This window comes from Leptonychotes weddellii, chromosome 10 (genome assembly GCF_054177405.1).
Source record: "Leptonychotes weddellii isolate Sample4059 chromosome 10, ASM5417740v2, whole genome shotgun sequence".
NCBI lineage: Eukaryota > Metazoa > Chordata > Mammalia > Carnivora > Phocidae > Leptonychotes > Leptonychotes weddellii.
This window is the reverse complement of record NC_138378.1, coordinates 14566115-14579185: the sequence shown is the minus strand read 5'-3', so window position 1 is coordinate 14579185 and position 13071 is coordinate 14566115. Positions and strand designations below refer to the sequence as shown.

The 13071-nt window shown below is 47.1% G+C and overlaps 1 protein-coding gene across 5 annotated transcripts in view; it reads left to right on the top strand.

The window, feature by feature from the left end:
- TOX2 (TOX high mobility group box family member 2) overlaps positions 1 to 13071 on the top strand; it is a 130650-nt gene that overhangs the window by 72786 nt on the left and 44793 nt on the right. For all 5 annotated transcript variants that reach the window (XM_081832735.1, XM_081832736.1, XM_081832734.1 and 2 more), the window contains exon 3: positions 9840 to 10085. In XM_081832735.1, the coding sequence (XP_081688861.1) occupies positions 9840 to 10085 (246 nt within the window). The remainder of the gene's footprint in view (positions 1 to 9839; positions 10086 to 13071) is intronic.

Below are 13071 nucleotides of genomic sequence, written 5' to 3'. Positions count from 1 at the left end.
TGGGGTAAATACCCAGTAGTGCAATTGCTGGATCATATGGTAGCTCTATTTTCAACTTTTTGAGGAACCTCCATACAGTTTTCCAGAGTGGCTGCACCAGCTTGCATTCCCACCAACAGTGTAGGAGGGTTCCCCTTTCTCCGCATCCCCGCCAACATCTGTTGTTTCCTGACTTGTTAATTTTAGCCATTCTGACTGGTGTGAGGTGGTATCTCATTGAGGTTTTGAGCCAAATTGATTTTTGACAAAGGTGCCAAGACCATTCAGTGGGGACAGAATAGTCTCTTTATCAAATAGTACTGAGACAACTGGATAGCCATGTGCAACATAATGAAGTTGGACTCCATCTCCTGCCATATGCAAAAGTTAAGTCAAAATGAACCCATGACCTAAGCCTCAGAGCTGAAACCATAACGATCTTAGGGGAAAACATAGAGGTAGCCTTCATGACATTGGATTTGGCTTTGGATCCTTAGGTATGACATCAAAAGCATGAGCAACAGAAGAAAAAATAGATGAATTGGACTTCATGACAATTAAACACTTGTTGCATCGAAGGACATTGTGAGAAAGGTGAAAAGACAATATACAGATTGGGAGAAAAATATTTGCAAGACATATCTTATAAGGGTCTATATCTAGAATACGTAAAGAACTCTAATACAACAACAAAAAGACAACCTAATTTAAAGATGGGCAAAAGATTTGAATAAGCATTTCTTCAAACAAGATGTGCAAGTGGCCAAGAAACACATGAAGAAGATGTTCACCATCATTAGTCGTTAGGGGAATACAAATCAAAACTGCAATAAGATACCATTTCACACCCCCTAGGATGGCTATAAAGAAAAGTAGTGGAACATAAATGTTGGTGGTGAGGATGTGAAGAATTTGAAACCATCATACGTTGCTGGTAGGAATGTAAAATGTGCAACCCCTGTGAAAAATAGTTTGATGGTTTCTCAAAGTTAGACATAGAATCACCATAGACCCAGCAATTCCACTCCTCGCTATATGTGCAAAAGAACTGAAAACAGGGACTCTAACAAATATATGTATACAAAGCACACTATTCACAATAGCCAAAAGATGGAAACAGCCCAAATGTCCGCCAGTTGATGAATGGATAAACAAATTGTGGTATTTACATACAATGGAATATTATTGAGCCGTAAGAAGGAATAAAGTGCTGATACACACTACAATATGGATGAGCCTTGAAAACATCATGCTAAGTGAAAGAAGCTGGAAACAAAAGGTCATATATTATATGGTTCCATTGATATGAAACTATCCAGAATAGGTAAATCCACAGAGACAGAATGCAGATTGGTGATTACCAAGGGTTGAGGGGCCAGGGAGAATAGAAACTGCTTAATGGGTATGAGGTTTCCCTTTGGGGTGATGAAAATATTCTGGAACTAGATAGAACCGGTGGTTGCAGAACACTCTGAATGTATTAAAAGCCATTGAAGCGTTAATTTTTATTTTAATTAATTTATTTTTAATAAATATATTTTTTAAGATTTTATTTATTTATTTGAGAGAGAGAGAGAGAGCACAAACAGTGGGAGTGGCAGAGGAAGAGGGAGACAAGCAGACTCCCCGCTGAGCGGGGAGCCCGATGCGGGACTCGATCCCAGGACCCTGAGATCATGACCTGAGCCGAAGGCAGACGCTTAACCTCTGAGCCACCCAGGCACCCCAAAGTGTTAATTTTTAAATGGTTAACTTTATGTTACATGAATTCCACCTCAGTAAATTTTAAAAATTGTAACAAATGTATTTAAACAAATGTTCCTTACAGTATAAATAACTAATCAGCATCTGTAATTTCCTTCTTTGCAGAAGACACAGCTTGTAGCCGAAATCCTCTAGATTTTTAGTTTGTGATCATTTTTGTAATCCTATGCTGTATCTCTTCTATTTTAGGAGTCCTTATGAAATAGTCACATTAAGTCCTGCAGTCACCTTACTGGGGGACAGCTATTTTGAATGGATATAAACTGTTGGTTTCTGAGCTCACCACTCTTTCTAGAATCTTCTTCTTTGTTTTCCTTTTTTTTTTTTTTTAAAGATTTTATTTATTTGACAGAGAGAGAGTGCACAAACAGGGGGAGTGGCAGGCAGAGGGAGAGGGAGAATGATGCAGGGCTCGATCCCAGGACACTAAGATCATGACCTGAGCCGAAGGCAGACGCTTAACACACTGAACCACCCAGGTCCTCCCTTCTCAAACCATTCTCTAGGTTTGAGCTTTGAGTATTTGTTTCAGAAAGGATTATTTAAAAGAATATATGTGTATGTATGTATTACCTTCTATGGATGAATTTTTGATTCGTTTGTCATTTTATTTTGTTGTAGTAAGTGAAAGAGTATGTTCTGATAATTTCATAGGACATAAGCTTATCCCTGCAGCAAGCTTCTGGCCCATTGGATACTCTTAGATTCCTTCCTCTCTGTCCCCTCCTCTGTCCCCTCCTCAAGGCCTAGAGACCTCCCTTTTGCCCCTGCTTACTCCCCTTCCTCAAGGAGTCATTGCCTTAGACGTTTAATGAAGACCTTTCCTCCTAGAAACTCCAGGAGAAGGCTTAGGCTTCCCTGACCAAAAAGGGCAAGCCACATGTTGGAATCAGCCTAGCATTCTTCCCTTTCTGGTGCACGAAGAGCATGTCAGTCTGTCCTTCTGCCTGCCCCTTCTACCCCAGCCATATTGCTTTGTTATGAATTTCCATTCCTTAGTTATTTGGAAAGAGAAGCACAAATGGAAGAATTGAGGAACAAGGTGATTCTAGCAGCCTCATAACCCACCTCTGCGTGGTTGGGGAGCTCTACCCCTTTGCGTGTTGGTAAACTCCACATCCTGGCCCTGCCATTTGCCTCGATGCTTCCTCCCTCCACTTCTCCCCCGAAAGGACAATCAGTTATGGTTTTTCATGCACCACTTCTGGGGAGGGAGGAACGCTGGACTGATTGAAACCACCTATCCTACCCTTGGGTCCCAGCTAAGACAAGCCTTCTCCCAGCAGGGGGATCTTCATGGTCTGCCAGTCTGTTCATTTTCTTCCTACTCTTGCTTCTGGCATTTGATGAGAAGTTCATCTGTTCATTCCTTCATTCATCCATTTACTTTTCGAGCACTCATTACTGTTGAAGAAACTGGGGATACAGCAGTGAACAAAACAGATGAAAATCTCCTCCTTCATGGAGCTGACATTCTAGTGGGGTGAGATAGGTAATAAATCAATAAAATATGAAGAATGTTAGAAGGTGATAAACACACAAAAGTGATAAAAACAAACAGAAAATGGAGCATGGCTGGTGGTTTGTGATTTTAAACCAAGCAGTGAGGGTAGAACTCATTGGGAAGGGGATATTCGAGTAAACATGAGCTGCAAAGGAATGAGTTGTGTGAGTATTTGAGAGAAGAGTGTTCCAGAGAGTGGAAACAGTCAGTGCAAAGGCTCTGAGGCAGAATCATGACCAGAGTGGCGTGAACCGGGAGAATGGCAGGAGATGTCTGGGAGGTGAGGGAGACGGAGGTGGGAGTGGGGGCACTAGACCATACAGCATGGGGTAGGAGGCCATTATAAGGGCCCCATTCTTACTCTGAGTGACAGGGGGACTGCCGGAGGGTGGTGAGCAGGGGAGTGATGTGATCTGACATTTTCACAGGATAACTGGCCCCCAAGGGAGAAAAGACCTTAGCAAGAGTGGAGGCGGGGAAGCGCATCTCTTAGGGGGAGTGAGAAAGGAATCTTGAAGAAGCCTCTGACCCAGTGTGGGAAAGTGCTGGATTCAGAGTCACAAGACCTGGGTTTGAATCCCGTCCAAGACTTCCTAGCTATGTGACACGCCCACTTCCTCAGCTTCATCTTCTTCACCTGCAGAATGGAGACAATAGTCCTATGAGTTCTTTGCAGAACTGACGTGGGTCTGATGGAGAATGCGTGTGGGCAAGCCGGCTCCAGTGGCTGGCGTGCGGCAGGTGCTCGGTAAGAAACAGTAGCAGAATGGGGCGGTAGTCGGGTGTCGTGCATTTAGGATTTGATTGCGTTCGAGGGAGGCATGTAGTGTTTGCATGTTTAGTTATTTTTAAGTGTGCTAATCGCCTCTTTAAATGAATTGTCATAATTGTGTTATTCCAATATTTTGATACAACAGCTGCTCATTTTTGCAAAAGGCTCTGGTTGGTTGGGCTGGTTCCAGTGTGATGAGGTTTTGGTTTTTAAACGAAAGGAATGGGCCTGTGAGTCATTTAGCATTGTGCACCAGCCCCTGCTCTGGGACCTGGCGGGGGGGCGGGGTGGGACGGGCAGGGAGGCGGTGGTGGAGAGGCACAAGCCACAGATGCCTGAAGGACTTACGTCTGTCAGGAGCGACAGATACAGATCCACCTAGGTGAGCGCTAAACTTAAAATCTGGCACAGTCCCCGTCTTGTGTGCGCATTCACCACACTCTGAGCACCTACTGTGTGCCAGGCACTGTGCTAGGTGCTGGTGACCAGACAGTCTTATCCCTGCCCTCATAGAGCCTGGGATCAGGGGGTGGGGGTCGGGAGACACAAGTAAAAAGTAAGTAAGAATAAAAAAGAATTGGAGGTGTGTGTGATACTGGGGACTGCACAGGGGGGATGTGAGGAGGGGAGTCTTGCTGCAGGATGGGCAGGGGAGCTGGGGGAGGCTTCCTGGGACCCTGCTTTCTGGGATGATATGATGCCCGTGGCCGAGTCCCACCTAAAGCCAGTCAGCCCCCAGCCCATCCCGATAGTCAGGCCCAAGACAGACCTCACCCCACGGCACACAGGCTTGGGGTATGAGGAGTTCGGAACGCTCACAGTGAGGGTACCGAGTGCATGAGCTGCTGTCTACTTGCTGTGTGTTCTTTTTTTTTTTTTTAATTCATGAGAGACAGAGTGAGAGAGAAAGGCGGAGGGAGAAGCAGGCTCCCAAGGAGCAGGGAGCCCGATGCGGGACTCGATCCCAGGACCCTGAGATCATGACCTGAGCCGAAGGCAGATGCTTAACCATCTGAGCCACCCAGGCGCCCCTACTTGCTGTGTGTTCTTAGGGAAGTTCCTTAACGTCTCTGAAACTGAGCAAGAGCAGCAGGGGCAACAATGACAGCTGCCACCGAGGGGGCTGACTGCACCAGGCAGTGTCCTGAGCAGTCCCCATATATTGATCTGGTGACTCTTTACAGCCGCCCTGTAACACCTGCCATTATTACCTTCTCCTCACAGATGAGGAAACTGAGGCACAGAGAGGTTAGGAGTGTGCCTGAGGTCACACACCTAGTGTGTGGTGGAGCCAGGATTCAAACCCAGGCCCTCTGGTGCTTGACCACACACAGCACTCCTGTGCCACAGGGACAAATATCACCCATGTCCAGGGCCGCCACGAAGGCTGAGTGAGATGTATGCTCATGGCGTCTGCCCTGGGGCCTGGCTCATCATCCATTCAGCTAATTATTTTTGAGCTCTTACTTTGTGCCAGGTTCTGGGAAACAGGACCAACAAGGGCTGTCCTGGCAGAACTCACAGTAAACATTAAACAAATAATTATGCAAGCAGTTTGTTAACTACACGTTTGATGAGTGCTTCCGAGGGGAACGCAGAGCCACCTGGGGCTGTGTAATGGGCTCTGACCCACTCTAGGGAGTATCAGGGAAGTCCTCTAAACCAACCTATTGCTGAGGGATGAGTAGGAATGAGCCAGATGAAGGGAGGATGTGTGGTGAGCACAGCATTCCCGCAGAGGGAACAGCCAGTGCGAGGGCCTGGAGGCAGGCAAGGTCACTGTGGCTAGAAGGGTCATGGGGGGCAGCCATGTGAGGATGACAGGGCCATGTTTGAGACTGCGGACTTTATCCTCAGGACAGTGGGGAGCCATCAAAGCATGGTAAGCATGGGAGTGGCGTGGTGAGGTGATCATCTTTCTAGAGACCACTCTGGCTACGTGAAGGGGATGGATTGCGGGGGAAAAGAACAGGAGACCAGGACAGAGGCTGTGGCAGTTGTCCAGGTAGCAGATGGTGTGGCCTGGACCAGGGCGGTGGTGGTGGGAATGGAGAGAAGTGGGTAGGCTTAAAAGATAGTTCAGAGGAGTTTCACTGGATTTGAGGGGTGACCGAGGGTAAGCCCCAAGTTGGTGGCTTTATTAACTGCATGGAGGACCGGATGAGGGACACACAGGTGCAGCGCTGGGGAAGGGCAGTGTGACTGCAGCTTTGCACGTTTCCCTTGAGATGCTTGGGAGACACCAGGTGGGAATATTGGAGCGGGGAAGGTGTTCAGATGCTCACATCTGGAGCTCAGATGGGTGCCAAGACTGGAGGTGGAAATGTGGCTCCTAGCTGGGAATTACAACTGACCCTGAGGTCCAACTGGGGAGAGGGTGTAGAGCAGGAAAGGAGAGGAGTCAGGACTGAGGCTGAGAATCTCCAGCGTGGAAGGTTGGGTAGAGGAAGAGGAGTTGGCATGGGAGAAGGAGAAGGGGGAGCAAGAAGGTGGGCAGCATGAGGTCCTGGACACTAAAGGAGGGGCGTTCTCAAGATGAAGGGAAGGGATCAGTTGGACCGACATCACTGAGGAGACAGTGAAATGTGGTTTTAAAACAGCTGATTGGATCTGGCACCGTGGAGGCGACTGGGTGGTGGGGGCCTTGGGGGTGGAGGAGGCAGGTCCCAGTGGGCTGTGTAGTGAGGGGCTGAGAGGTGAGGACAGCCTTTTTAGGAAGACGGGTGTGGACTGGGGAGGAGGTGGCGGCAGCTGGGGAGGGGTGGGGGCGTGTGCAAGGCCAGAGAGAGGTGAGCATGTTTCAGTGCTGAGGAGAGTGGTCCAGCGGAGGGGGTGGCCGGAGAGCCAAGAGCAAGAAGGGTTCATGGGATGCCCGAGGTCCTTGGACAGAGGGGGAAGGGGAGGGGGGAGGATCATTGCCTACATGGGCAGGGAGATTGGCTTTAGGAAGGAGGGATGGCTCTTCTGGCGTCAAAACAGGAGCAAGCTTGTGGTTCTGGTGTCAGGATGCTGTTAAGGTTATTTTCTGTTTTCCCTGGGAAGTCGAGGGTGATTGGTCATCTGCACTGGGCGAAGGGGCAGAGGGGGTGTTGGAGAATGAGGAGAGAAGACAGGCTGGGTAGAACCGCCATGGAAATGAACAAGCTAGGAGGGAGTGGATCCCAGAGGCATGAAGACATCACACAGCTGGTGACCATGATTTCTGGTGAAATTTGGCCAGAGCTTGGCTCAGCTCTCTTGGTGATGGTGAGAAGGGGTGGGTGGTTGGGTTCATATCGTGGTGGGGGTTTTACTAGCCAGGTGCCAGGTGTAGAGGAGCAAGAGGGGCACAGCGTGCTTTCTCTCTTCCACCCATTTCTGATTACTCAGGGGTACTCTGTCTCCTTCTCCATTCTGCCCCCATATACCTGTCTCCCTTCACCAAGCCTTATACCACTCATACCCTTAACTATATTATACCAGTTGACCTGTGGGCACCTTGTCTTGGAGGAGATGTGCTTAAGGGAAAAATTACATTAACACCCCCATATATGCCCCAAAGTGCATCAAAATACAACCTGAAAAATCATTTTCATCCCCCCCAGGGTGCCCATGTTAAGATGTTTGGAGGGTTCTCTCTCTCTCTCTCTCACTCTTTCTCTCTTCCTCTACCCCCCCTCCCCCATTCTCCAGTAGAGACATACTAGTCTTTAAGCACAGAGTGTTCAGAATGTATTTATTTGGAGGGTGGGCACTGGGTGCACAGTGGACAGAGTCTCAACGTGGAGGACTGGTGCCTGGAGACTCCTTGAAGACGTTGCTGTGTCACAAGAGAAAGGGGTGGATCAGACCCAGATCCCTCCTACTGTTGAACCTGGCTGAAGCCTCTAGATCTTGATTTTCTGATCTGTCAAATGGGGATAAATACAGGATTCTTTTAAGAATTAGAGATTAATTATATGTCAATTATATCTTAATAAAGCTGGGGGAAAAATTGTTCAACTGGGGAACCCTGGAGACATTCATGTCAAGGTAGACTCACCTGGAGAATTAGGGAGATAACCCACACCAGGGTGAACACACTTGGGGAATTAGAGAGACATCCCAGGTCATATTAGACACACATTTGTAATTAGGGAAATATAGGAGGTCATTATAGACATGCCTGGGGTATTAGGGACACATTCCATAGGAAATGTGTCCTAGGAAATTATGGAACAAAAAACAGAATTAGAGATGGTGCCCATATAAAGCACCCTGCACGATGGGTGGTCAGGAGTCATGATGGTTATTATTCTAGGTAAGAAATGGTAAGGAAGAGGGTTGGTTTGGGGTCCTGTGTAAGAAAAAGTGCTTTTGATCTTCACAGTTTAGAAGGAGGTGTTAATTTGCCAACCTCATCAATATCAAGGCTGAACCAAAGCCTATTTCTTGGTCCCCAAGCCTTCAATTTGGCAATGACTTGGCCCCTACTCTAAGGATTATGAGGACCCAGATTCCCAGGATCTGTGTTACAGACAAGACGTGTCTTCCTTTGGAGACAGTGTAAATTGGAGGAAGAGGGAGGTAACCGGAGTGAGGCTTCTTTCTAACTATGTGACTTTGGGCAAGTAAATAGTTTGTAAAGTGCTTGTACCTGGCACATACTATATGCTCAATAAATGCTAGATATTTATATTCCTTGATTGAAAAAAAAAAAAAAGGCTTGAGGAAATTGTTTTCAGCAGACCTGAGACCTACCAGGACATGGTTTCCACTTAAGTGTTGAGCTTGATCAGGAGGGACTGAGTCTTCCTTGGGTCCCTCTCCTGGCCATTCTGTTAATCTCAGGCACCAGCTGTGGGTCTTCCATTGAATTAGATTCAAATCCCACAGATACTGATTCAAGAAATGCAAGGTTGTTTTAACATTAGAAAAACCAAGTGAAGAATTTACCATATTAACTGAATTAAAGGAGCAAAGTCGCTTGAGCTTTCAGTAGATGCAGGGAAAATGAGTCCAATAAAAGTAAAACAACAATAACAACAAACCACGCACAACTGAAAGAAAAATAAACACCTTCTTGACAAACTAGCAATGCCCTCACGCTGTTCCAGAACACCTGTAAGAACCTATGGCAGACATTGTACTTAGTGGTAAAACACTGAGATCTTTAAGTTAAGGAAGAAAGCAAGGCTGCCCACTCTCACCATTTCTATTCAGCATTGTACCGGAGCTTCCTGATCAGTGCAGTGAGGGGGAAAACGAACAAACAAGGATTGGAGAGGAAGGTGTCCAGTATGGCTCCTAGCTTGTGCTTCTGGAGGTGTCTTTGTACCATTTACAGAGATGAGAAAGACCAGGAGAGAACCCAGTTGGGCTGGGTGTTCAGGGCACACAAGGGAAAGGTGTCCAACTGCCTTGGAAGACCACCAGGCAGGGAATCAGGATACTTCAGCTCCATTCCCAACTCTGACTAACCTTGGATGGGCCACTTTCCTTTTGGACCTGGATTCTCCCATCTGTAAAATGGGTGGGTGTGGGAAGATGGACTCGTGGTGGGCTGTAGTGTCCAGATCTGATGGCAAAATGAAGAAGACAGGAACAAGAATGGGTCCCACTCTCCAGAGGGAGCAGGGTTTTGTATACAGACCCTCTAGTGGGAGGGAGCACCCATTTGGAGATGAGGCAAGAATCTGACCAAGTCATAGGGTCATCTTGACTGTCTGCCTTCCAGGGAATCATCCCTTCTTTCCTTTGTCAAGAAGTTGTTACTATTTTGTTGCTCTTATTGGTCCTATTAAGCATGTTCTGCAGTTGTAAGGCACTGACTCCCAACAACATGCCCTTTTGATGTTTTAGACCTACAACAGCCAGAGCGAGAGCAACGAAGACTATGAGATCCCCCCGATAACACCTCCCAACCTCCCTGAGCCATCCCTCCTGCACCTGGGGGACCACGAAGCTGGCTACCACTCGCTGTGTCACAGCCTCACGCCCAACGGACTGCTCCCTGCCTACTCCTACCAGGCCATGGACCTCCCAGCCATCATGGTGTCCAACATGCTGGCCCAGGACAGCCACCTGCTATCGGGCCAGCTGCCCACGGTGAGTCCCTGTCACCCCCCATGGTTCTGCTGGATCCAGCAGGGAAGGGGCTTGAGAGAGGAGCAGAATGCCAATGTTTTGATGAGGACCCTCTGCTTGTGTGCAGGCTGTGGGCTCGGATGTTTGCATGGGGTCTGCAGAATATGAGGGGTGGGCATGGATGGTAATTTGTGTCTTCACACAGATAACTTCTGGAGCTCTGTTTATAGTATCTTGGTATTATCTATTTTATTGTTATTTCTAATAGTATAACCCCTTTTTTATTTTATAATGGCTTTATTGAGATACAATTCTCACACCATACAGTTCACCCATTTAAAGTGTACAGCTCAACAGATTTTACACAAGGTTATATGACTATCAGCACAGTCCATTTTGGGACATTTTCATCACCCCCAAAAGAAATCTTATACCCCTTAGTCCTCATTCTCAACCCCCCACAACCCCCACCCCTAGGTAACTACTAATCTACTTTCTGTCTCTAGATATTTGCCTCTTCTGGACATTTCATATAAATAGAATCATAATATTTTTAAAATACTGTATCTTGTTTCTTGTTTAAGCTGCCAGGGAGAAGGGTGATTGCTGAGTTAAAGTTTCCAGGATAAGTAGAAAATCAGCAGGCAGACTAGGACAGGAAAGGACCTTCCAGGTTGGGGGAACAGCATGTACGAAAGCAAGAGGCAGGAGGGCTCATGTCATTCTTGGGGACAGCATGTGGTTCATTCTCTTTATAGGGCAGGAGAAAATGGACCTGGAGCCCGAGAGAGAGAAGGAGGTGAAAGAGCTAGTAGCACCTGGATCATAAGGGTCCTGAATCCCATGCTAAGGAGATATATGACTTCTTAGCATAATGGCTGATTTGAACAATCAAGAGCTGTAGAAAACTAGTAGAGGATTTTTGGTATAATAGAAAAAGTCCCTTAAGGGAATTCTAGTACTTCTCCTGAATAACTATGGTTATTTTTGTTTGTATAATATTATATACTAGTCACAACTCTTAAGTTCATTTCTAAGTGACAGGAACCAAATTCAAACTAGCTTAAGCAAAAAAGACTGAAATATCTGAGGGTGGACAAGGGGTTTCAGGTATGGCTGGATCCAGAAACCCCAGTAGTGCCATTAGGGCCCTGTCCCATGCCCATTTCCACACAGCAGGCATGATGGCTACTGTAGCTGACATCTTCCCTGACATCTCTGGCAAGTGACAGTTTGGGTCTTCCAGGGAGGACCATGCTGGAGCACAGCTGGACCAGCAACCATTGTGTCCAGGAGGAAGCAATCTTCGATTCTGTCAGCTTGGGTCACAGACTCACCTGTGGCAGGGGAGGAGGGACTGCATAGCTGATTTCCTATCAAAATCATGGTGTTGGGTGGATCATGTTTATCTCTGCCAAGAATGCTCAGAGGCCACAGATGCCTGGGACCTTCGGACATACAGTGTATACTGTAGCAATCTTGACAGTGTTTTATTTACTATTTACTCTTATTACCACCAAAGCTCCTTGCTTAAAAAAAAAAAGCTGGTATCCTCTATGTATTTCTGTAAGCTACATCACATTTTTTCCTTCTTTGAATCCAGGTGAGAAATAAAAGGAGGGAGGGATGTTCCAGGTCAGACTAAAGTGCTCAGTGGAAATTGATACTCCGTTTCTTGAGGAATACCTTTCTTTGGGGCCCATCAATAATGCAGGCCCTCGGCTTCCTCTTCTCTAAGAGACCTGAAGATTCCAGAGCCATATGGTTTTAATTCCACTTTGTTAGAATGATGTGCTTTAGCCATCTGGCCAGCTCATTGCTCACAAAACGTCACTACTCCAGACTGTCCCTGTTGGGGGTTATGGTAACGCAAGCAAGGGAGGGCCAGCGGACACCTCTGGCGTGTGCCCTAGGGAAGACTGGGAGTGCAAGGGTCGGTATGGCTGCTGTCCTGGGCCCCGGTCCTGCTGGCCTTTGTGCCGGTGGGCAGGAGAGACTGTGGGGGTAGTGCTTAGCGTGTGGACTCTGGAGTCCCGCAGCCCTGCCTTACGTCCTGGATCCACCTCTGGAGCTTCATTCCCTTGCATTGGGATCCTAACAGTATGCACCTCAAGACTGCAGTGAAGTGTATTTGGGATAATGTGTGCAAAGTCTTAGAAAAATGCCTGGCAGAGAGTAAACAATCAGGGAATCTTTATTATTGTGATTATTAGTAATAAAAGTGAATTCCCACTGTAACCAAATAGGGACGTTTTCCCATGAGTCTCATTTACCTAAAGGAACAGATTGCAGATACGCCAGGTACCTTTGTAGGGCCACCTGGTTATAATAGCTCTGATAATTGCAAAGAATGTTGTCTGTATGTCAGAAATGACCTTCTGATCACTCCTCCTGGGGTATGTTTTGGTTGGGCTTGGTCCAAATAGGCACTTTGCGGTCATTTTCCAGATTTCTTTAAAACTAGTTCATGTTAAAGACGCTTCACAAATTCAGATAGCTTTAATTCTTCCATTAATCAGTTGTCAAGGGCTCACTGAGTTTTATATTCCCTCGTTCTATAATGAAAGAGAAGCCAAACTGTTTTGTCCAGGGGAGGGCTACTGGACCAAATGGGAAACCCGATTAACACATGTCCGTTACGTCCGTCTGTTGGGACTCTCCGGTGAAGAGACACAAGGCACCCTTAGAGACAAGTTTTTCAAGTTTGTCCGAGCAGTAGGGAGGCCGGTGTGTGTCTGCGCGTGTGTGGACGTGCATCCCGAAGGTGGTGCTAGAATTTGTGTTGCCACCTGCTAGGTGTCACGCACAGTGCAGAAGGCTTTACAGACTGTTTACATGCTGCTCCCGAGAACGGAGGGAGGCAGGGATCGTTCCATCGGGAAACGGAGGCTCGGAGCAGGCAGCCGAGGGCTGCTCGAACAAATTGTCCCAAACGTGGTAGTTTAAAACAGCCAGAAATTGGTTCTCTCAGAGCTCTGGAGGCTAGAAGGTGTCAGGAGGGGTGAGT